This window comes from Hipposideros armiger, unplaced genomic scaffold (genome assembly GCF_001890085.2).
Source record: "Hipposideros armiger isolate ML-2016 unplaced genomic scaffold, ASM189008v1 scaffold_321, whole genome shotgun sequence".
In the NCBI taxonomy this organism is placed as follows: domain Eukaryota; kingdom Metazoa; phylum Chordata; class Mammalia; order Chiroptera; family Hipposideridae; genus Hipposideros; species Hipposideros armiger.
In genome coordinates, this window is record NW_017731671.1 from 1,989,897 (window position 1) to 2,013,547 (window position 23,651).

At 50.4% G+C, this 23,651-nt stretch overlaps 1 protein-coding gene across 2 annotated transcripts; it reads right to left on the minus strand.

The window, feature by feature from the left end:
- Window positions 1-6,752: 6,752 nt before the first annotated feature.
- TOB2 (transducer of ERBB2, 2) lies at window positions 6,753-23,627 on the minus strand. 2 transcript variants are annotated; one of them, XM_019660593.1, is made up of 2 exons: window positions 22,328-23,627; window positions 6,753-10,652 (listed from the first exon to the last, which is right to left on the minus strand). In XM_019660593.1, exon 2 carries the CDS (start codon window positions 10,562-10,564, stop codon window positions 9,527-9,529), a length of 1,038 nt encoding a protein of 345 aa, XP_019516138.1. In that variant the 5' UTR covers window positions 10,565-10,652; window positions 22,328-23,627; the 3' UTR covers window positions 6,753-9,526. The 2 variants fall into 2 exon arrangements, with proteins under 2 accessions (XP_019516138.1, XP_019516137.1); XM_019660592.1 differs by having other exon boundaries at window positions 21,339-23,627.
- Between the last annotated feature and the right edge of the window lie 24 nt (window positions 23,628-23,651).

Sequence of the window (23,651 nt, forward strand, 5' to 3'; positions counted from 1 at the left end):
CCCATCTGCCCCCAGCCCTTTCTGGGCACCCTGGCTCAGGTATCTGGATCATATATGGATCCTGCCAGGAGTGTCCTATGGGAAGCCAGAGGTCTCTGGGTTCAGCTGCTGAGTTCCTAGAACTCCCTCAGCTCCTCCTTGGTTCAGATCAGCCTAAGGGAACTCCCAGGGTCCACCCATCAGCCCCTTACCCTTTTGTCTACAGGGGAGGCTGGGTTTCCAGTGGGGGAGCCACTCACCCCCTAGTAGCAGCTGTGTCACTTTGCTTCTTTGAGCTCAATTCCCTCACCTATAAAGTGAGGGTGCTAAAACTTGCCTCTGGTGGGGATTTAGGACAATGGAAGTAAAGCTGGCACACAGGGGGTCTGCAATACATAATCATTGTTATTGTTGCTTATCAATGTGGTAATGATAGCACACTATTTGGCTGAACACTTCACCCAGGAGGGAAACTATACTAAATGCTTTCCTTGCGTTCAAGGCCAGAGAAGCAAACACCAATTTTCAGGTGAAGATCTGAGTTTCAGAGAAGCGGTGACCTGCCCAAGGTCACAGCAGGAAATGACAGGGGCAGCGCCAGCGTTGGCAGGCTTCTGTACTCTTGTAGAACTTAGCTCAAGTGACGGCAGTTGGTGGTGGTATGGGGAAACTAAGGCACAAGGTAGGGAGGGATTGTGGAGGTTCCCACAGAGTGCCAGGCCCCCTGCCTCCCTCCCAAACAAGTTGGCCCTCTCCTTGCCCAAGGTGGCAGGACAGGTTGTAGGAACAAATCCTTTTCTCAAGCAGGCTGCTCTCCCCCCTAGTCGGCCGGCTGCCCATTCCCTCTGCCAGCCACTGTTCCCTGTCAGCCAGCCAAACCGTGGAGCAGTCCAGGACATTGTGTCCAGAGAGAGGGCCAAGTACCCGCCCCCCTCTCCCCCTTCAGTGGCTGCTGACCTCCCGCCCCACCCCTCTGGGCCTCAGGCCAGAGCTGCTCTCCTAGAGGCCAGGACAGTGTCTCAGCTCCTCCCACCTCACTGCAAGGCTGATTAAGGGTGGTGCCCCCTGCTCCAGCCCATGCCCTCTCCCCAGAAGACAACCCAATCCCAAGGGACTGGGTCCCCAAGGTGCCTCTCAGGAGAAGCTGGCTGGGCTCCTGAGATGCCAGCTTTCCTGCCTATGGCATTTTTGCTCTGCCTGTCCCCAAATCCAGCTGAGCCAAGGTGAGAGGCCCCCTTGGGCAGAGAACCAGCTATGTGGGGCCCTTGAGCCAATGTGAGCTGGACACAGCCTTGTCTCCCCACTGAAGAAAGCTGAGCTGCAGAGAGAGACTGGGATTCATGAAAAGCCACACAGCCAAAATGAGACTCCATAGACTGGGAGCAGGACAGGGGCTGAGGGGGACAGTGACAACTGGGAGGGGGCATTCTCAGAGAGGCAGGGGTACATGAGACAGGAGGGACCCCTCTGATCTTAGTTTAATTGCCATCTGTCCAGAGACACCTTCCTTCACCCCCTCCCCCAGGTAGAGGAGAGCTCCCCCAGTCGTGTTTTGTTTTCCTGCGGATATTTCTCTGCATGGCTTTTCTTGTTTGTTCATCACATTTATTGTTCATCGTGTCCTCTAGAACATGAGCCTGGTGAGGGCAGGGACTTCATTTTGTCCCTGCTGTATTTCCACTGCCAAAAACAGGGTCTTACACATAGTAGGAGGTCAATAAATATTTATTGAATGAAGGATACAATATCGGTTGTGCCTTTCAGAACTTCAGATGCCTCTGGGCTTCTTGTTTTTTTTTTTTTTAAACAGCTTTATTGAGGAATAATTGACATACAATAAGGTGCACATACTTAAAGATTATAATTTGATAAGTTTTGACATATTATACAGGTACACCCGTGAAACCAACACAATCAAGATAGTGAATCTATCCATCACCCCCGAAAGTTTCCTTGTTCCCCTTGTTAACCCCTCCCTCCCGTGCTTTCCTTTCTCCCTCTCCTGTCCCCAGGCAATGGCTGAACTGCTTTCTATTGCTACATGATTCGTTTGCATTTTCTAGAATTTTCTATAAATGGATTCAAACAGTATGCATTTTTCTTGAGGGGGGAGGGGCTGGCTTTCAGCATTATTATTTTGAGAACCCCATGTTGTTGCATGTATCAGTAGTTCATCTCTTTCTGGCTGAGTAGTATTCCATGGCTGTATTGAAGTTGGTTCAACCATTCATGCCCTAAGGACATTGGTTTGTTTCCAGTTTGGGGCTAACAGATAAAGCTGCTCTGAACATTTGGGTACAAGTCTGTGTATGGACATATATTTCCTTTTCTTATGGGTAAATACTTAGGAATGGAATGGCTGCATCACATTGCGGGTATATGTTTACCTTTTAAAGAAACTTCCAAATTATTTCCGGACGTAGTCGTACCATTTACATTCCCACCAGCAGTACATGAAAGTTTCTCATTCCTTCACGTCTTTACTAGACACTTGGTATGGGCAGTCTTTTTCATTTTAGCTGTTTTAATAGGTGTGTCCATTGTGACTTTAGTTTGCATTTTCCTAAGGACGAACAATGTTGAGCATCTTTTGCTTCTTTGCCATTCATATACCTTCTTCATGAAGTGTCCACTCACATCTTTTCCCTATTTTTGTGTTGGGTTGACTTCTTCTAATTGAGCTTTGAAAGTTCATTATAGATTCTGGACACAAGCCCTTTTATCAGATACATAATTCGCAAATACTTTCTCCCAGTCTGTGACTTGGTTTCACTCCCCTAACAGTGTCTAAGGGAAGTATTTTGTTGTTGTTTTGATAAAGTTCAGTTTATCAGTTTTTTCTTTGATGGATCATTCTTTCGGAGTCTTGTCTAAGAAATCTTTGTCTAACACAAGATCACAAAGATTTTTTTCCTCTGTTTTCTTTTTTGTATTTCGTTTTTGTTTGTTTCCCCCCTCTGTTTTCTTTGTAGAGTTTTGTAGTTTAGTTTTACATTCTGCCTTCGGGATAGCTCTGTGGCTTCTTGAAGGGTCATTTACACTTGCGGTGCATGGCTTCCGCACCTTAGTCCTTTTCCCCACTCCCTTCTCCACTGAGCCCCTGGAGCGCACTCAATTCTGAGTCCAGGTGTCATCTTGCCATCCCACCCTGAAGAACGGCATGTGTGCTGTGCCATAAACTCCTCACGCTCTAGCTTCTACCAACGCTCTGAAGAGCCAGCCTGGGCTGGCTGGGAGCCCCCTCTGGGCACTTGTGGCTCCCCGGGCTTGCTTCTGCCTTGGACCTGATTATAATGACCTGGGTCTGTCTTCTGCCCCACTCTTCTGCCGCTAGAAGCACCCCCACTCCTCCAGCAGGCCCGTGCCCAGGGCCCAGCTCAGGGCCTGGCACAAAGGAATGGCCCTGGGAAGGTTTGTTGAGTAACTGTGTGAGAGAACACTGTCTTACTTTCTCTGCCCCTAGCCGCAGATGAGGCTACCTGGGGTGAGAGACTTAACTCTCACGTTTAAGATAAAATCCCAATTCTCCATCTGGGCTTTGGGGCCCATGATGTGGCCCTGAGGAGGTCCTCAACCTCATTTGTCTTACCTCCTGTTTCCTGCTGGCCTTTTCCATCCCCAAGCATATCATGCTGGTTCCTGCCTCCCCTGCCCATAAAAGTGACTGACCCCTCTGCTGCTCTCTTTGTGAATTCTTTTGTAATTCAGATCGAAGGTGGAAAGCCCCCTATTTGGGAAGCTTCCCCTGGCCCCTGACCACCCAATCTGAAGGGGCCACTTGGTCCCTAGCTGCCATCACCAATTGTGATGGTCTTAACGGCACATCCTCACCATCTGACGTTTTTTCACTTGTTTATGGTTAATAGAACATCATCTTCCGGAGAGCAGGGATTTTATCTGCTGTCTGCCCTTATTTTCCTCACGCTTAGAACAGTGTCTGGCACTTATGGGGGCCCCATGTTGAATGGTGAATATTGAATGTTTAATAAATCAGAGCAGAGCTAGCGGCAGGACCCACATGTCCAGATGGCTGGGCCAGGCCCCTTCTGCCTGGACTCACCCAGCCCTGCCACAGCTCAGCAGTATTCTGATCAGGTCCTGTGCCTATGGAGGGCTCTGTCAGTGGCCATGTGGTTCTGCCTAGGGCTCAGCCCATCACTCTTTTCTTCCTTCCCTCCCTGGGAAAGGTGCTACAGCACAGGGTCCTCCAGGGTCCTCACTAGGTCAGTGGGGCAGCAAGAAGTGCTGGCCCACAGACCAGCCCGAAGGGCCTAGCTGGACAGGGGCCTTGCCAGGAGGGGGCCTAGCCCCACTGTCCCTCACTGTTCAAATGGGACAGATGTCAAGAGGGGAGAGAGGTGTTTGAGGTTACACAAAGAGTAGGGCAGCTGTGAAGACTGAGAACACACCCCTCTTGCTGGCAGTGAAATTCCCCAAATTAAGAACCAGCAGATGAGCAGGTTCCTGTTCCCCAGGGGCTTGGAGACTTCCTGGCTGGTCCCAGCCTGTCCTTAGGCCCTGCCTAGGCAGAGCTTGACCGAACTGGCCAGGCCCAGGGAAAGGAGGAGAGAGAATGAATATGTGCCCCTCCACTCCCTGTCTCATTCAGGAGGAGGTGGCAGTGGTGGGGACCAGACAGTGGCATCCCTTTAGCCTGTGTGCCAGCACTGACTCAGGCTGGCATTGACAAATAGAGCAGAGTTCTCCTGTCGCCGTGACTCACCCCCACCTGCCCATCTGCCTCTCTAGGGAGAAACTCCCAGGAGGTTTCAGGACACACATCTAGAGCCCCTGGAGAGGAGTGTCAATCAGCATACTTTACAGAATGCCGTCTTGTTGGGGGACAGGCAGCCTCCCACCTTGGCAGAGAACAGAGCAGGGGCCAGCCTAGGCCCTGTTGCTCAGAGAATGGTGTTTCCTTTTCCACCCCAGCCTGGTCCTGCTGCTGGCAGGGTTGGGTTTCGGCCTGTTTGCTGATGCAAGGACATATCCTGGACTGGGTTGGCTGGTGGTGGCATTTGAGGATGGGCAATAATGGCCCTGATGATGAAAATGATACTTGTCATTTACTCTGGGCCAACCCTTATGCTCAGCATTTCCCACTCATTATTTCATTTGTTTTCACAGGCAAGTACAGTTATTATCCCCATTTTAGAGGTGAAGGAACTGAGGTGTCAGAATAAGTGAAGGGGTTTGCTTGAGGTCACCCAGCTAGGAGTGGCAGGGGTGGGACTGGAACCCACATCTTCTACAGGAGCAGAGTCCAAACTCTTCCCTGACCGGTTCCCTGAGGAGGGGCCTTGGCCTTGCTTTTCTGTTTCCTGGTTAACTTGTACTCTTTCTTTGCCTCCTGATCCTGGGCTTGCAGTCCTCCCCTCCTGCGCACACCTGTCCTGTACCTTCTGTCCCACCTGTGCTTCCAGGGCAGCTAAAACACCTATACTAGGTGATTTATTTATAGTAACATAAATAAATGAGCATGCAAGGGACCCTGGCAGCCTGGACACAGGGACAGGCTGGGCTTCTCCCTGGCAGGATAGAGGAAATTGAGACCCTTGGGAGTGGCCTTATATCTGGCAGGCCAGGGCCTTGGCACCCTGGCTCAGGGCCTCCCTCTGTTCTACAGGCGCCATGGGGGCGGGGTGGTGGGGCAAGTGGCTTATGGAGGAGCCAGACCTCAAAGGGCTCCTGGACACTGTGCAGAGGTTGGATGTCTGGCCTGCAAGCTTCTAGGCCCAGATCACATGCTTGGTGGGAAGGGATCAGTGTGGGGTTGTTTGGGGAGTGAGGGGCCTGAGGAGACCCCCATATCGCTGATGCCTGGGAGCTGCTTTGCCCCCTGCCCAGCCTAGAGGTGGCAAGGTCAGCCCTCCCATGCCTGCTCCCCGCCCCCATGTCACTCTTCTTCCACAGATGTCACCAGTTTTACACATGAAAGTCACACACAGGTAAAAAATCTCAGCTTCCTCACTTCCCAGTTTTGTGAATTCAGCAGGTAATGTAACTTGGGAGCCCATTTGTCAACTGCATTATGGGGATAATACCTGTACCACCAGGTTGCTGTGAGGATGAAGATTGGCTGCCCTCTTCAAGCCAGGGCTTGCGGGGCTGATGTGAAGCATCGCTGCTGGGAGGAGGCACCCCAGGGAGGTTGTTTCCCCCATGGCAGCACTAGCAGGGGCCCTGGGAGGGCGGAGGTGGCTGAGCTCCCAGGGCTATCACGTGGGAGGCCAGCTCCTCCCCGGCCCAGACGGAGGTGGGCCCTCTCACCCCTTGCAGCTCCAGCTCTGGAAGGACTGAGAATCCGAGCTCCTGGTTTTTGGACAGAACCTGACCTAGGTGGGCTCTTCTCATCCTTGCCCACTCCTAGGGGTCTAGTGGTCTGGGCGGGTGAACACTAGATCTAGAGCTGGCTGGAGGCTGATCCCTCCCTCCTTAGGCCTCTAAGGAATAGGCTAAAAAAGCCAAGAAAATGTACCCTGCTCTCTAGGTCTGCTTCCCGCCATGGCTCACCACCTGTCAGTGGAGGGAGCTGGGGCAGTTCCCAACCTCCTGGAACCTGTTTCCAATGGGGAAAAGGACCCATGGGAGTGGGCACTCTGAGGTGTCCTGTGTGATGGGATGGGTGGTGAGAAGGGGCCTCTGATACTAGTGCCAACCCCAGGGGTCAGGTGGAGATGAGCAATCTTCTCTTGAAGTCGACAGGGGCCGGTCACACCCACTCTCTCCATCCTAAAAGGGACCCAGACACAAAACAAGCTGGGAGGCAGAAGGCTATTATATATCATGCTTTTAATACAAACTTAAAAAAATCTGGAACAATATAAACTGTACAGATTTGATCAATCTTTTTGTTTTGTTTTTAAACTAAATCTCTAAACACACCAATGTCCCATTCCAAAATATTGCACAACATTCTGAATACAAAATGCTTGATTGTATTCCTCCTTCACTAAAGAAAACAGTTTCATTGCCCTGCTCCCCCAAGCCCCTCTCCACACTGCCTCAATGCCCCCTTCCCATCTATAGGAGTCAAACTAGAGAATCTATAGCTCACTGCATTGAGAAAAATACATCATTCTGGACTAAAAGTTTACATTCTTTACAAGACGATCCACCTTTAGATTTGTTCCTGGAAAGAGGGGTAGATAGAGGATGGGAAAAGGGGAGAAATAGGGTTGATTCTCCTCTTTTTTATTTTAAAGTTTGTTTTTCCTGAAAAAATATCTTTGTTTCTCTCCTCTTTTTAAGAAAAAATATTGAAAAGAAAAAAATTACATTTTTACGTTAGAAATATACATATATTATATATACCTCTTACATTTTACAAATGTAGCAAATTATTCAATACAAACGGACACCAAAAAATGTAAAAAATGAAAAAAAAGTTTTCCTACGAAACCAGGTAAATTAGTGCAGATTTTTTTCTTAAAAAAAATAAAATTGAAGCAAAAATCCTTAGATTTGAGACGAGACAGACCAAACTGGGCCCAAGAGCCCAGCGCTGGAGTCATGCTCCTGAACACACATTTTTCTTCCTATTTCAAGACACTAAGGGGTTGGTCTCCCCCTCTCCCTGTATGTGGTGAGGAACAAGCTGACCAGGTGTGGTGGGCACCTGTGTGAGTGTGGGAGGAGGGGCTGGAAAGGGGCATAAGGCAGCATCCAACCTTTCCCAGAGAGCAGCAATCTGCCCAGGCCTGTCACCTGTGTGGGACTGATGGCTAGGGAGAGGGTGGCCCAGACTGGACTGGCGCCTGAGAAGTCTAGGGGGACAGATGGTACTGGGCCAAGGAGTCAGGGCATTGCCCCACTGGGGGAGGTAGAGCTGGTGCCCAGTGCAGGGAGCGGAGGCTGGCAGTGTCTGTCTGGGCTGGACCCACTGCCACAGCAGTTACCCACTTTGGGTTGCTGGGGGAGAGGACAGGGTGGGGTGGCAAGGGCTTTGGTGCTTTTCGGTGATGGGACCCTGATGCCATGTGCCCCACTTGCCAAAGCATCATGGCGTGGAAGGTGGCTCACTAAGGTTGGGTTAGAGAAACAACTTCTCTTCTGGCAGAGGTGGGGAGCAAGTGCTCTTCTAGAATCCAGACACCCCAGCTGCGATGGCTAAGCCCAGCCTGTCCAAAAGACCACGCCTTACAGCAACAAGGCCCACTGGGGTTGGGTTGGACAGTGAGAGGGGATGGCCAAGAGGTACCAGAAAGTTCTCAAGCAGAAAGGGGCAGAAATGTACTAAAATAACATCTACAACCAAAGGACCAAAGTCCCAACTCGAGGTTCAGGACTGCCCACTATAGGCACTGACGCAAACTCCGGCCCCCTGGGGTGCAGGTGAGCAGCTCTCACCCTGGGCTAAAGTCACACCACAGGAGGGTCTGAGTCCAGAGACTTCTCTTAGGCATCAGAGGCTGGGTATTCCCTCGGCCCCTCACGGCTAACCCATCTTTTTTTTTGGTCAGAAACAAGCAAAAGTGCAGATGCCTCCGCAGTCTGGAAGCCAGTTCTAACGCAGTGCTTTCCCCTAGGCATGTCTTAGGCTCAGCCGCAGTCTCAGCCCACCACGTGAACCACCCACAAAAGGACCAACAACCCGCCCTGGCCCATTCCCCAACCTCACACAGAAATAAGCACTTGCTGCAACCCGGAATCACATCCAGAGGGGGAGTTTCACATGGCTTGGAATCCATTAAAACAGGACAGCCAACCATGCACACACATGCATACACACACACCTCCCTACCCACAACCTCAGACCCAGGGAAGGGGCTACAGGAGACAGGCCACATGTGTCAATGGCTGGGTCTCCAAGGTCATGATGATAAGTCTGGGCCAGGTGAGATGGGGGCACGGGGCTACAGGACAGAGATAAAGGGAACTCCGCTAACAGAGTGCTAACCTCCCTGGAGTTAGGCATCAGCTCTGGGGGGAGGGCGTCTAGTGGCCAGGCGGCAGTTCCCTGTGGCCCAGGCCTGAGAGGGAGTGGGGCCTGGGTCAGACCTATTTAGGTGGCAGGGCCCAAGAAGGCCTGCTGAGGTTGGATGGCTTCGAGTGAGAGGATAGTTGGGTGACAGAGGCAGTGACAGGGGACAGCCCCTCCCTGATCTGGGGCGGGCCAGGCCCAGCTGTGGCCCTTGAGCTTGAACACACCAATCCTAGACCAGGCATGTGAAGGGAGGGAGGGAGGGAGCAACAATTCACATCTGGACCATCCTTAGCACAGGAAGCCACTAATTAAAGATGTTATATAGAAAACTACATGTAAAAAAAAAAGAAAAAGAAAAAAAGAGAAAAAAATATAAAACCCAAACCAACCAAATAAATCAGAGGCAGGCAGGAAAACAGCAGGGGGGTGGAGTTAAACCCTACTTGGTGCTTCGGGAGCCCCCTCCCACTCCATGCCTCGGCTGAATCGCTTTCCTAGAAGTGAGAGTGAGAAGACTGGAAATCTTTTTGTATCATTTTCTTTTCCTCTTTTTTTGGCCTTTCCTTTCCTTTCTCTTTTCTGTGGTCTTGGGTGCTCCTGGCTCTGCAGGCAGGTGAGTGGTCAGTTGGCCAGCACGACGGGCTGGAACGGCTGGCTGGGGTACTGCATGGTGTTCAGGTTGTAGCTGAGGCCTTCCACGAAGGGAGTCTTCTCCAGGAAGAGGCTGTTGGCGCCACCTCCAAACACCTGGGCCATGTCGAAGCTGCTGCTGTTGCAGGTGCCGGCCCCACTGCCCCCAAAGGGGGCCGGGGTGCCACTGCTCTGGCCATCGGCCCCATCAAAGAAGAGGCTGGGAGAGCCACTGCCGTTGTACACGAACTCCTTGGCATTGGGTGAGAGCTGGGACTGCGGGGCTGGGCTGGCCGCGACGAAGTTCAGCGAATGCACAGACAAAGACAGGCCCTTCTGCTTCAGCAGGGTGTTGGTGGGAGAGCGGGCCATGCGAGGCTGCTGCTGTGGGGGTTGTGGGCCACTCGCCCCGCCACTGGCCACACCCGCACCGCTCGCGGCCCCACCGCCCTTCTTCATCTTGGTGGAGCCAAACTTGGTGGCAGCGAAGGAGGCAGTGGTAAAAGTGATGGGCTGGGCGGAGCGGGGAATGAAGGTGGGGCTGGGCGACTGACCAAAGGATGGTGATGGGGAGTTGGACAGTGAGCTGTCCTGGCTGCCGATGGGTACGAATACCTGAGCATCGGGGTTGAAGCTGCTCTTGATCTCCTTGTCCAGCTCCGGGGCGACACAGCCCTCGCTGTCATCCAGGTACAGCACTTTCACTGCCCCCTTCTCACCAATCTGGTAGGACACCTCAAAAGGGTCAATCCAGACACTCAGCTCCTCAGGCACGTTGGCCCGCACATCCTCCACTGCAAGGCCACTCCGCTTGGCGGCCAGTTCCACCACGGGGTCCACCACCTCCCCGATGTGGACACAGCGAAAGCCAGAGCCCTTCAGGGGCCTGTCAGGGTACCAGTGGCCTTCATATTTCTTTTTCAAAAGCCGCTCTAGCTCTTCCCCAAACAGGTCTGCCCGCCGCCGAGGCAGCTTGTTGTACAAGTAAGAGAGGATGAAATTCAGGGCCACTTTGATCTCCAGCTGCATGGTCCTTTCCTAGGCACAGAATCAACGGAGGGCACAAGCCAAGGGCAGTGGCAGATGGGAGGTGGGCAGCCTCAGGCTCTAGATGGCTCTGGGAAATGAGAGAGGACATCATAAGATATGCAGAAAACCAAGGGGGATCGATGGCAAAGCACAGACAGAAATGCACCAACTTCGGATCACACTGACCCAAGATTCCATTTCTGCTTCATTGGTTACTAGCTCAATTGTGTGACTGTGGGCAGGTCACCTTTTTCTGAGCCTTAGCTTCATCAGCGACATGAGGCTATCATGAAGATTAGATGAGTTCAAGAATGTAGACCGTGGGCCGGCCGAGTGGCGCGTTGGTTAAGAGCTGGCTTGGGATGCCAGAGGGCCCCGGTTCGGATCCCACATATGAGGGCCAGTGACACTGCCCTCNTAAGTTTGAGGGGAGAGGGTGGGGGCAGCTCTCGTCTGAAAGCAAGTTATGACAGATGTTTTGTTAATGCGACAAGTCAGGTTGGTCATAATTAGTCCCAATTAACTCTCAGGGATGAGTCACTCTCATGGACACATGCTAGGGTGAGAAATTTTGTAGTTTCTTTTATCCAAGAAGACAGGTCCTCAATTTGATTCTTCAGATCCACTGCTCCTGCTGGGAGGGAGCAGAGCCACAGCCGAAAGTGGCTTTGGAAGTGATTGGATGCCAGGGGCAAATGACTTGCTGTTTATTCATCACAACTGATGTGAGTTGTAGGAAAGAAGTTAAGTGATCTAACCTGTCTTTTGCTAAGACACTAAAGCTGCAGTGTTTGAAGCAGTTAACATTTTAATTTTAGTCTTTATAGTGGTGGATAGGCCAGTGGGGACAGAATTGATAAGGAACGGAATAACTGGGAAAATGGGAATAGCAGTCCTTTTTTTTTTAAGGCAGGAAAATTCCAACCAAGGCAAAGGGTCTTTCACCTTTATGTCCCAGTTTCAAACTACTATTAAAGAGCTACAGGTCAAAACAGAGGGACATATAGTCTCTCTGAAAGTTAGACAATTCAGTTTGATTCCCCGGGAAGTTAGTTTTCTACATTGAGAAGCTGCTGAATGGCAGGCCAAGGTCCATATCTGGTAGTGTATTGCCTTGGCACAGAATGACACATTAACATTTTTAAAATGGGTTGACAACATTTAAAAATGGGAGATTGCACAAAAATCTTAGTTCACCATTTGTCCCAAATTCAAAAGATCTGGTAGCTGGGCCGGCCAAGTGGCGCGTTGGTTAAGAGCTGGCTTGGAACACAGGCTCTGAGCAGCAGGGACCCGGTTCCGATCCCACATGGGGGCCAGTAACACTGCCCTCTACAGCTAAGATGGTGAACAACAGCTCGACCTGGAGCTGGGCTGCCATGAAGGCAGCAGCCCCTGTTGCAGTGGGCTGCCATAAGCTGCCGTGAGCTGCAGCGAGCGGCCGTCCAGAGGCCATCGGCCGATCTGCCTCAGCCAGGAAGAGCACAATGATCACAATACCAACATGGGCCAGTGAAGCAACAACGTCCTCCCCAACTAGATTGAAGAACAAAATGACAGCAACTTGTCTGTTCCCCCACCCCCCCAAAAAAAATCTGGTAGCTCTGGGCATTCAAGCTGGCAATTGTTTGGAGCTGAATAGCAGCCATCTCCTTTAAGGCAGGGCCTGTGTGCTCTCCCGTTCCCAAGGTCCCCACACTCCCTATTGTCTCCCAGACAAGAAGCCCAAGGGTCACATACCATTTATCATGTTTGGGTTATTCTTCTCACACCCCTCCCTTTTCAATCAGTTACATTACTCACCCAGACTCCTGAGTTTGTGACCCTTTTTTCTGTACAATGTAACAATTGAGTGGCTGCCTGTTGTGTGCCCTGTAGGGGAGAGGCAAAAGGAGCTCAAGGATCTTATGTTCTAGTTCATTGTTTTTAAACTGTGGGTTGTGATCCATTAGTGGGTCATAAAAATCACTTGGTTTAATGGATTTCAGCCAGACTCTTTAGAACAGAATGGAATGACAACATTGAAGTGTAATACACACTGGAAATATTGTTTCATGAAACTCGTGCTATATCTATGTACTAGGAATGAAAATATTTCAAGTGAGGGAGATTGTTGTGGATATGGTACTTCTGGAAGCATTCACATCAGGAGCTTAGAAGGAAGAGATTCCACCAAGTTAGCTAGCTGATGGGACGGTGGAAGGGCATTTCAAACTAAGGAAAACAGAGCCAAGATGACAGGGAGTGTATAAGGAATGTCCCTTAACTGCTAGATGAAGAGCAGAGAGAGGAAAACCTGGCTAGGGGAGAGAGGGAACCATTTAAAGGACCTTCAAAGCCAGGACTTAAATGTTTCTCTGTGAAGTAGGGACGCACTGTAAAAGAACCACCGCTTATGTAAAGCCTTCCCAGTAAAGGTCAGGCACTTACAAGGTCAAATTTAATCCCAGGACCTGAAGAGGCAGGCTATTAGCCTTATTTATTATAATAGATAAGAAAAAAGCAGCACAGAGAGGCTAAATGACTCACTAAAGGTCAATAGCAGGGCAAAAATCTAATATAGGTCTGATTATAAAGTCCACACATTGCTCACTACTTTTTCTTGAGCAACAGCAATGTAATAAGTGCAATGTTTAAAGGAGATTAAATTACCATGTGTGTATAGTAGTATACTTGAGAAGCTGGAAGCAAGACACCCATCCTTTCTAGAACCTAGAATTGAATACTTAATAATAGCAATAATCATATCTAGAAATGGGAACCGCTTTCTAAGGCTGGCCATGATGAGTTGAATTATTTCAACGAAACCTATGTAGGTAGTGCTTATTTCAACAATGGAGAAAAACTCATGATTTTAAAGAACATTTTGATTTTTTTAGGGCCATACACAGATCATTACTCTAATTCTCTTCACAGAACTGTAGACTATTAAGAGCTTAAAATTCAGCTTGCAAGTGATGTTTTCCCCACAGAATTTGGTACAAACATTATTCCAATTTGTACAACTGAAAAGGAATTATTCTCAAGTCCAAGGTAGACAATAATTAATTAAATTCAAAACTATTTACTTTATGTGTCAGCTGTTCTCAACTCATTCATTGTATTGTACTGTTCTCTGTCTCTGAAATAAAACCAACCAAAAATGGGATTATGAAACTAGGTGATGGAGTAGAGTTCAGAGGAACACCCTGGGCTAAGGTTGAACTTGCCCCACTGCTGATGAGTTTGGAGAGAGGTTTGCCCTTTGGCCTCCTTCAAGTTCCCATGTAAGCCCTTTCAGAGGCATGCACACCGAGGCTGGCGGAGCACAGTTAAGGTGGTGTTCTGTTGAAACTAAGGAGTAGCTTCTGGAACATTTGTAGATGCAAGATATGCGGGCCAGGGTGGTGAAGCAGCAAATTTTAAAAACTCTGTTTTTTGACAATACATTTTGACTCATGTTACATGTTAAAACTCAAGTTACTGGGCCGGCCGAGTGGCGTGATGGTTAAGAACTGGCTTGGGACGCCAGAGGGCCCCGGTTNAGGGCGGCTTCTTCCTCCAGGGTGGTCCTGGACGCGGGGAGGAGGTTTCTCTCCCTTCCTTCCCGGGCACCGCCCGGCCGGGGCCGATGTGTTCTTTTCTTCGTTGAGGGTTGGGGGCGAGTTGGAGGGGTTATGGACTATGACTCTCAATAATTCTTTCAGCTTTTTGGAAGTCGGGCTCAGCGGCGGGGGACCGAGGGCGGGCAGGACGGCCGGCGGCGACCGCGCTGGGATGGCAGACCCGAAGGTGGCTCGCGTCGCGGGGCGGAGGACGGTCCGGGCTGTGGCCGGCGGGCGGTCCTTCCCTTCTAGCCTCGCATCGCCCGAGCCACTTGCTGCTCCCCGCGGACCACCCGCACCTCCCCGCACCCCGGTCCGAAGTGAGCAAAGTCAATGAAAAGTTTCACCCTTAGCAACCCTGCGCACGGATCGTTTCCCCACCCCTGCGTGATGCGTCCCTCCGCCCTGCAGGGGCGGGGCGGGAGCTATGCCGGGACTACTTCCGAGCCGGCGGGCCGCTTAACCCCTAGTGCGGTACGTGCCGTGGCTCTGCTCGGAAGGCGGAGACGCCTGGCGACCCCCTCACCCCCGCCATCCCTTGGTCTGCCCTTTCTCCACATTCAGATCCCTGCTCAAACGTCAGCCAGGTCGTCTACCCTCCCCATCACTGCGCCGCCCCGTAATTTTCTTCATCTCCCAAACCGCTCAGAATTCGTGTTAGTGTAAGGTATTTTCCTAGGGACACAGCGAACTCCGGAAAGGGCAGGGGCCTGGACTGCGACCACGTTGCTCACTTCGGGCGGGTTGGATGAAGGGGTGTTGCGGGGAGGGGGAACTTCCTCGCTGTGTCTTCTGTCCTATACCTGCCCCGAACCGTTCCCCCAGGCCACCTGGGCGAGTTCCTCCGGCTCTAGGCGTCCAGCCATCCCCGTGGAGCTCGCACTGCCCCAGTTACGGTCTCTTCGCGGGTGGGGAAGCGGAGGGAACGACGCGACCTCTGGAAACGTTTCGGACCTTTATCAACTCGTGTTGGCCCGAGTCTTCCGATTACCTCGTGCCTCGTCTGGGGACGCGTAATGTCGAAGGGAGGACAAGGGGGAAACCCGGGCTCGGGCACGCTAAGCGGGAGGAAGGAAAGGCGAAGGAGACACCAGACAGGTAGCAAAAGGAGCCGAGCCCCATATTAACCTTCCACTTGACGCCTCCGGCGCCCCTGTACCTCGCGGCGGGGCCTGGCTCCTCTGCGGACGCCGCTGTTCGCTCTCTCCTGCTGGCCACCCCATAAAGGATACTAGAAAGCCACTTTTTTTTTTTTTCTAGTAACAGCCTCCGCTGGCGGGGAGTGACGCCTGCCCGTGCCAGGGGCGCAGGGCTCGCGCACCCGACGGTCCCTCTGGCTGCGACGCCCCGTCCAGTCTCTGGCCATGCGGGCTCACGGCCACTTTGTGACTGTGTGGGGCACGGAGTTAGGAATGGGGAGACCTGTGCCCGGGTGAGGTCACAGGCGGACTGGATTGTCAGGGGGCGAGGCTCGGGGCCCCTGGGAGCTTGCGCGTGATGTCTCCCATGTTCCTCCTATAATCGCCCATTCCCCAATTCTCTCTCCCCACCCCCGACCTTTATTCTCATTCCAGATTGCTCCAGCCCAACGGTGGCCGCCAAACCCAAGTGGGGTGGCGAGATCCTAAAGTTTCCTGCTACGAACAGTTTCCATTTTTTTCCCCCCTTGATTACTCGTTTTGGCAAGGGCAGAGAGCAACGGTAGCGTGGGGGTTTAAATACACTTTCCTTGACTGCAGCAGAGAAACGCCGGACTGGAGGGCAAATTCCACGGGGACAAGGAGAAGGGTGCAGGATCCCGAGAGCCCCCATCCCCCACATTCGAAGCGCTTCAGCCCCTCGGGCACCTCCAGGGACTACTTGCCTTGTGCGTCAGCGAGTGGCAGAGCGTCACATACACGCCCCCTCCGCCATGCCCCACTCCTCCCCCTCCCTCCCTCTGCCCTTCCCTCTTCTCCCCCTGCGTGTTCCACCCGGGCAGAGACCAGGCCGACCCACAGGGTACCAGAGCACTGAAGAGCTAAAAATATAACCGATGTGTTAGCAACAGCCTTCCCATTGGTCGGGGAGAGGGAGAGGCGGCATCTGATTGGGTTTTCGATCCAACCACTAGGACTAAGCTTGGGGGCCAAGAGCGGAGCAGGCCCTTGGGGAGAGCGAGCGTTTGCGCAGTGGAGCATTGCAAGGGATGCTGGTATTTGTAGTAATCTGTTAAGAGGCAGCCATGGAAATAGGTGGGTTTGAATTCCAATTCTGTTACCAACCATGTTATCTAGATTTAATGGCAACAAATCTCTTTACATGATCAAACCTTTCTCATCCTGAAAATGGACATCGTGTGGAGATTAAACTTGATACTATATGTAAAGCCTGGTTCAAATAGTTGCTATTTTTAGTTTAAAGATAACCATTCAGGCCAAATTACATCTTACATATCCTCTGCTCAGTTCAGTGTGCAATCCCCAAAAAGAAACCTTGCAAGACAGAATGGTGAGAAAGGTGAGGATGAGCTGAAAGGAATTCTCCGAGGATATCTCAGGTGGGGCGATGGAGTCCATATAAGCACATAAAAGATGACTCCCACCGTTGAGTGCAGGCTGAGGGCGGAGGAATCCCTGGAAAGGCCTTGAATTTGTGTTCGTGCTTTTGTCCGAATCTCCCCCACAGTGCTGGAAACACTGCAGCCCTGAGCAACATCACTATAAAAACCCCCGAGAAATCCAGCCTCCTTGGCAAATGGGAGCCCTGGGTAAAGGCTTCGCATATAAATAAGAAGATAAAATAGAAGGGGGAAAGGTAATCACCCTTCTTAACTGCTGATGTCTCCGTTTATAATGTGGTAAGGAGGACGTGTTTTCTCTCCCCACCATAATCTCATTTTCCCAGGGGTTAATTGTGAGCGGAATCCCTACTCAAGCATTCCAGAGTCCCTTCCATTTTGAATAATCATTCGAGAAAGGCACACACCATGTTTTAAAAACTTCAGAAGTAAGTTTGAGGGGAGAGGGTGGGGGCAGCTCTCGTCTGAAAGCAAGTTATGACAGATGTTTTGTTAATGCGACAAGTCAGGTTGGTCATAATTAGTCCCAATTAACTCTCAGGGATGAGTCACTCTCATGGACACATGCTAGGGTGAGAAATTTTGTAGTTTCTTTTATCCAAGAAGACAGGTCCTCAATTTGATTCTTCAGATCCACTGCTCCTGCTGGGAGGGAGCAGAGCCACAGCCGAAAGTGGCTTTGGAAGTGATTGGATGCCAGGGGCAAATGACTTGCTGTTTATTCATCACAACTGATGTGAGTTGTAGGAAAGAAGTTAAGTGATCTAACCTGTCTTTTGCTAAGACACTAAAGCTGCAGTGTTTGAAGCAGTTAACATTTTAATTTTAGTCTTTATAGTGGTGGATAGGCCAGTGGGGACAGAATTGATAAGGAACGGAATAACTGGGAAAATGGGAATAGCAGTCCTTTTTTTTTTAAGGCAGGAAAATTCCAACCAAGGCAAAGGGTCTTTCACCTTTATGTCCCAGTTTCAAACTACTATTAAAGAGCTACAGGTCAAAACAGAGGGACATATAGTCTCTCTGAAAGTTAGACAATTCAGTTTGATTCCCCGGGAAGTTAGTTTTCTACATTGAGAAGCTGCTGAATGGCAGGCCAAGGTCCATATCTGGTAGTGTATTGCCTTGGCACAGAATGACACATTAACATTTTTAAAATGGGTTGACAACATTTAAAAATGGGAGATTGCACAAAAATCTTAGTTCACCATTTGTCCCAAATTCAAAAGATCTGGTAGCTGGGCCGGCCAAGTGGCGCGTTGGTTAAGAGCTGGCTTGGAACACAGGCTCTGAGCAGCAGGGACCCGGTTCCGATCCCACATGGGGGCCAGTAACACTGCCCTCTACAGCTAAGATGGTGAACAACAGCTCGACCTGGAGCTGGGCTGCCATGAAGGCAGCAGCCCCTGTTGCAGTGGGCTGCCATAAGCTGCCGTGAGCTGCAGCGAGCGGCCGTCCAGAGGCCATCGGCCGATCTGCCTCAGCCAGGAAGAGCACAATGATCACAATACCAACATGGGCCAGTGAAGCAACAACGTCCTCCCCAACTAGATTGAAGAACAAAATGACAGCAACTTGTCTGTTCCCCCACCCCCCCAAAAAAAATCTGGTAGCTCTGGGCATTCAAGCTGGCAATTGTTTGGAGCTGAATAGCAGNAGGAAGATTTTAAAGAAGAAACCAGTTATGTTTTAAAGGGGAAAAGAAGGAACAATGGTGCGAGAACCCATCTGGCCCCAAACCATGAGTACCTAGAGGCAGCGGCCCAGACAGGCGGGTGTGGTTGAAAGCCTTCCAGGATTTGTGCTGACTGAATGTACCACCCCACCCACAGTCTCACATCTCCCCCAAACATGGGCTGTTGCAGCCCAAGTTTGACTGCAAGGCTCCTTCCGACTAAAAAGGCTTTTTCTAGGGCACTCCAGGTTCCTCAGAAGCCAGGAGACTTGACTGAGCCCCAACTTAAGTGGAGAGGCTGGAGTCGAAGTCGCGCTCTGCACTCTGGGAATTGTAGTCCTCAGAAACCTCACTCTAGGGTGGGAGCAAGTGACCTACTTTCTCTGCACACTACATCTCCCTGCGTACTTTGCGAAGGCTAAGCCGGCGACTACGCATGCCCGGTAAGGGGAGCTGGCCGAGGGTCGGAGGACCAAGGAAAAGTTTCCGATGCACATGCGCACTGTGTAGGACCCCCCCATCCGCCCCCGCCTAATACATTTTATATAAATTCTAACCATAAGGCCTACTCCCAGTATTGTATCACCCCACCACATCCATGTCGCTGCTTCTCCAGGGGCTGAACTTTTTTTCTCCCTTTCTCTTCACCGCCTCCCACAACTGAATTAAGGATCTGCTTCAAAATGAGTTTTTTCTGGGTGAAGGCGGTGGGCTGAATAGATAAGGTCACGTTCCCATTCCCACCCCTGCCGCTTAATCTGTATTCCTTGGGCTTGGTGGTCTCTGTCTGGAGTTGCTGGAGGGACCGCGGATTCAAAAAGAAAAGAGCCTTTTCACTTAATGCCCAGCGGGCTCGGCTCCAGCACGGCAACAGCCAGGAAAGGAAAAGCAGGAATTAAACCCAGTTCTCCCGTCCTCTCGGCCAAAGAAATTCCCAGTTAAGCTGCGGGGAGGCAGCCGGGCCGACAATCAGGCCGGACGCCAGCAGGGCGCAAGCCTCACCCCTCTTCTAATCCAAGTCCGAGTAACCAGACCCCGTGAGGGAAATGGGAAAAGGTTCCCTGGCAAGGAAGGAAAAACTGTACATCTGACACCTGAACATCATCTTCTAATACTTAAAATTGTTCGAGTCTCCTCCCCCTGCAAGGCCTGCTCTATGACCAGACTTACCAGATCCTCGCCAAAGCTCCCCTACAGAGTGTTAAACCTCCCTAATCCTTCCTCCCACACAAGCTTCTCTCTCCCTCTGCTTAAGAGGGGGATGGGGGCAGGTGCCCACGAAAGCAATAGGGGTGTTTTTCTGCTGGAAAATCAAAGATGAGGGACCCACTCCCAGGGTAGGGTGGATCGGAAGGAGAAAAAGCATGCAGAGCAAGAGCCCAAGACCCCCTTTGCTGGCCCCCAAGTTGAAGCCTGCTATGTGGGGTTCTGATTCCTTGGGGGAGGTGGTTGGAGAAGGCCTGCCAGCTTCCCTTCCTCTGTCTGCTCCCTCCTTCCCCCTCCCTTTCTGGTCAAGGGCACACAGTCCATCCACTGCACAGGAGGAGAAGGAGCTTAGGATAGGAGCAGGGCTCGTCCTCCCAGGCACCACACCAGGACCAACCAGAATCCACTTATTGGTATGGCTGCTCTAAGGGTACTTTTTTTTTTTGGCTCAGTTTACCCTGAAAACACTAAAGAGGATAAAGAGCTTAAGTCCAAATGGTGAATTCTGGCTCAGAGGTCAGAGGCCAGTCACCAGTGACCGGTCCAAGAGGGGGGTGTCCACCCTTCATCCCTCAGGCTTCACAGGGCCCGACATAAACCCTATTAATTATTACCACCCCATTTCCCCGTACACGGGAAAAAAAGCAGAGAAACAAGGCTTGGATCCCCTTCCTTCCTGATTTATTTAATGGTGGTGAGAGCTATGTTTTTTTGGGGAACAAGGAAAACCTAGCGAGTCTCTAGGATATGAAAAACTGAGGGAGGCGGACATGGGAGGAAATGCACCCCACCCAGGAGGGGGCCATGCTTGAACGAGGGAGATAGGGTGGCTCTGGGGTACCCGAGAATGAGAGCGAGCTTGAGGAGGGGAAATGGAGCACAGGGGGAGAAGCGGGCTTCTCGAGGGNCAACTTGGGCCAGTGAAGCAATGTCCTCCACAACTAGACTGAAGAACAAAACAACAGCAACTTGCCTGTTCTCCTTCCCCCAATTCCCCAGTGCTGTTCCTATCCCCCCAATTCCCCAATAAAAATGTAAAAAAAAAAGAATGTAAACCACTTCACTCTGTACCTGGTATTTAGTAGGTACTCAATAAAATTAGCTACTATTTTTAAAGTAACTATAAAGCAATAGGGATGCTGTGGTATTGAGAATTCAGATCACTGGACGACTGACATGTAAAAAAATCAAGCCCTTAATTCAGCTGGAGAAGGGAAGGCTCCTACTAACTTGTCTCTGCGGTATCTTGGTGAAACTGTGCTCCCAAACTGTCACAGGCCAAGACGTGAGTTTAAAATCTTTAATTTTCCTCCTCAAATGGAAAGGGATACAGGTCACTGAATAGGAAGTAGCACTGCCAACTTTTCAAGTGGGGGGCCTGGACTCCAATCACATTCTTGTCATCCTGGGCTCTCCAGGTGTGTATACACTCTAGCTCTGGGTTTGCAGAACATATTTAACTGCACAGTGTAACCAAGGTGAGCACTGCCATGCAGACAGCCTCCAAGGATAAAGATAAGAGCATGATCGGCAGGAAAAAGTCAAGATCTGTCACAACCAGGGACCTGGGCCAAGAATGGAACACTTGACTGGGGGCTGCCCCAGGGAAGCAGAGGAAAGGAGAGGGCTTGGAGGCTCCTGTCTGCCAACAAAACTTTCAGAACATTGCTAGCGTGGCCTGGGGGAATCTCTAGTTTCTGGCTACAGTGAAGGTGAAGAGGGGGGCAGAGAAAAGAAATTTTCCATCACCTTGCAGCTTCCAACTGGGGATCCACCATCACCCAGTCTCCCAGGGACTGTCTGACCACCTGTCCTTGGAACCGGATCAGATTTATCAAGTGTTTGGAGATCCCTGGAGAGGAGGCAGCCCAAGATAAACACTCAGATTGTTATTTTGGGATTCTCTCACAGCCAGATTGCACAGAGGTCAAAAAGGTTTATTCCCGAGTTCTGGGCCAGCCTCATGTTTGAGGAAGACGATCTGTGAATCCTGAGAGCCAGTGACCCTAATCTCCTCACTTTCTCCAAAAGGGCAACTCCAAGCTCACGCTGTGGGAGAACTGAACGGAAAAGGCCACCTCTGCGGGCCAAAAAGGCCAGAACATGGTCTTAGCCAGACGTCTGGGTGAGACTGTGCTGCTGAGTTTAGCACAGAGACAAGACTGATCCATGATCCGGTCCAACGGCATCCTCTGTCCTTTGATAGACCTGGGGCTGGAATTTGATTAAAATCCCTTCAGGGCCCAGCAGAGTATCCAGGGGCTAATTCTAGGTTTGAGAATCATGAGTTTTCTGAATACCTGCCTCAACTCACTTCTCTGTAATTTTCAGGCCTGGGCCATGGCTCCCAGGGGCATTTTTAGGAGTGGATCCTCAAGCAAAGCCCTCTGGGTTGAGTATCAGAAAAGATGCACTGGGTCAACCTGGAGCATCATACACACTAGCTAGGTCTAGTCCTGCCGTCATTTCAGGTCTGAGCAGACAGAGGGTCACGTGGGGAGTCAACGGACGTGCCACGAGCATGACCTCTCCCAAGCCCTCCACAGAGATGCTCAGGATTCAGAAGGACTCTCGTCTGCCCTCTATCCCAGCCTCCAACACAGACTCATCTCCAAGGTCCTTCAAATGATTACTCATGGTCACCGCAGATCGATTCCAGGGTCCTTCTAGGTTTAAAGAGAAGTAAGAAGAATGGTCAAGATAAGGGGTTTTCTGTTTATGAGGATTGGGTTCATTACCAAATGCAAAGCTCGCCACCAGGACCTCAGGCTCCCCTTCAAGAAGGCAGGTCTGTAAGGGCCACAGCAGCCCACTAGAGGTGTCCAACACAGAGGAGACTAAAACATTGTGAAGAAAGTTGGCATTGGTTCTCAAGAATGAGTTTGGAGTTAAAGACAGTGTTTTCAAAATGTTTTTGAAAAGTAAAACAGACTTGAATAGATAATAACATATAACACTTCTCCCAAGGCATCACATGGCCTTTTGGTATGCTACCCAGACCCAAGGGTTCTTACACCTTTCTAGGCCTCCTCAAACTCTGCTGCATAATTGCCTTCCAAGTTCACCTCCCCTGAACAGTTCAGCCTCAAAATGGGAGCATTTTAAATGCAGGCCAAAGTCATTGGGAAATAAAGCCTCCCACCCCAACATACAATAGAACCACTGTCATCAGCCCTGCCTAAGCTAACCATTTTCTGCTGCATAAGCAGCTGAAGCTGCACACCACTTTATACCTCAGTGACGCTGCCGCACAAATAAGGAAGTATATAATGCCACCTTTGCCTCTTTAATTGGAGAACAGGCCAGGCCAGATGGCTGTGGGGTGGAACCTCACAAAAATGCTGGACAACCAGAATGAGATTTTCTGCTCTATCAGCTCAGGTTCTAATTTTGACTTCAAGAAGCTTATGGAACAGAGGATTAAAGCACTGGTGTTCAGCCTTGTCTTTAACTAAAGATAGAAGTGACCACTCAGATGAGTTTGTTCATTTCTTTTTTTTTTTAGGCGATGGACAAATTCTAGAGCTTATATATAAAATATTTATAGAACGTGTGTTAAGATTAGAAAGCTTAGAAATAACTACCCTTCAACAAAACAAGTAGATTTGAGATAAGCAGGAGAGGACTCTTAAGATCTTTTCCAACCCTGGCTCAGGCACAAAAGGCCAGAAAGATGGCAAAAAGGAAAAAAAAAGGGTTTTTTAACACAAGCTAAGTCTACCTTTTGTCAGTATACTAAAAAGTTGCAAATGTGAGGATAAATTCTGTCCAATTTTATTTAGAAGTTTATCCTCCTTCACGTGTTTACTTTCAGCAACTAAGTTAATTCTGGATTCAGATCCCTTTCAGGATCTGTGTTTTAAAGAAAAGTGCTTAAGAGAAAGACAAAAATGGGGGGAAAGGCAGATGCAGTAAAGGAATGATATGGTAATAGAGATTCCAGAGAGAACCTCTAACAAAAAAGCAAAGGAAGATTTTAAAGAAGAAACCAGTTATGTTTTAAAGGGGAAAAGAAGGAACAATGGTGCGAGAACCCATCTGGCCCCAAACCATGAGTACCTA

What these genes read in the sequence shown, in the direction of transcription:
- TOB2 (XM_019660593.1), bottom strand. Translation starts at nt 10,564, where the DNA reads ATGCAGCTGGAGATCAAAGTGGCCCTGAATTTCATCCTCTCTTACTTG.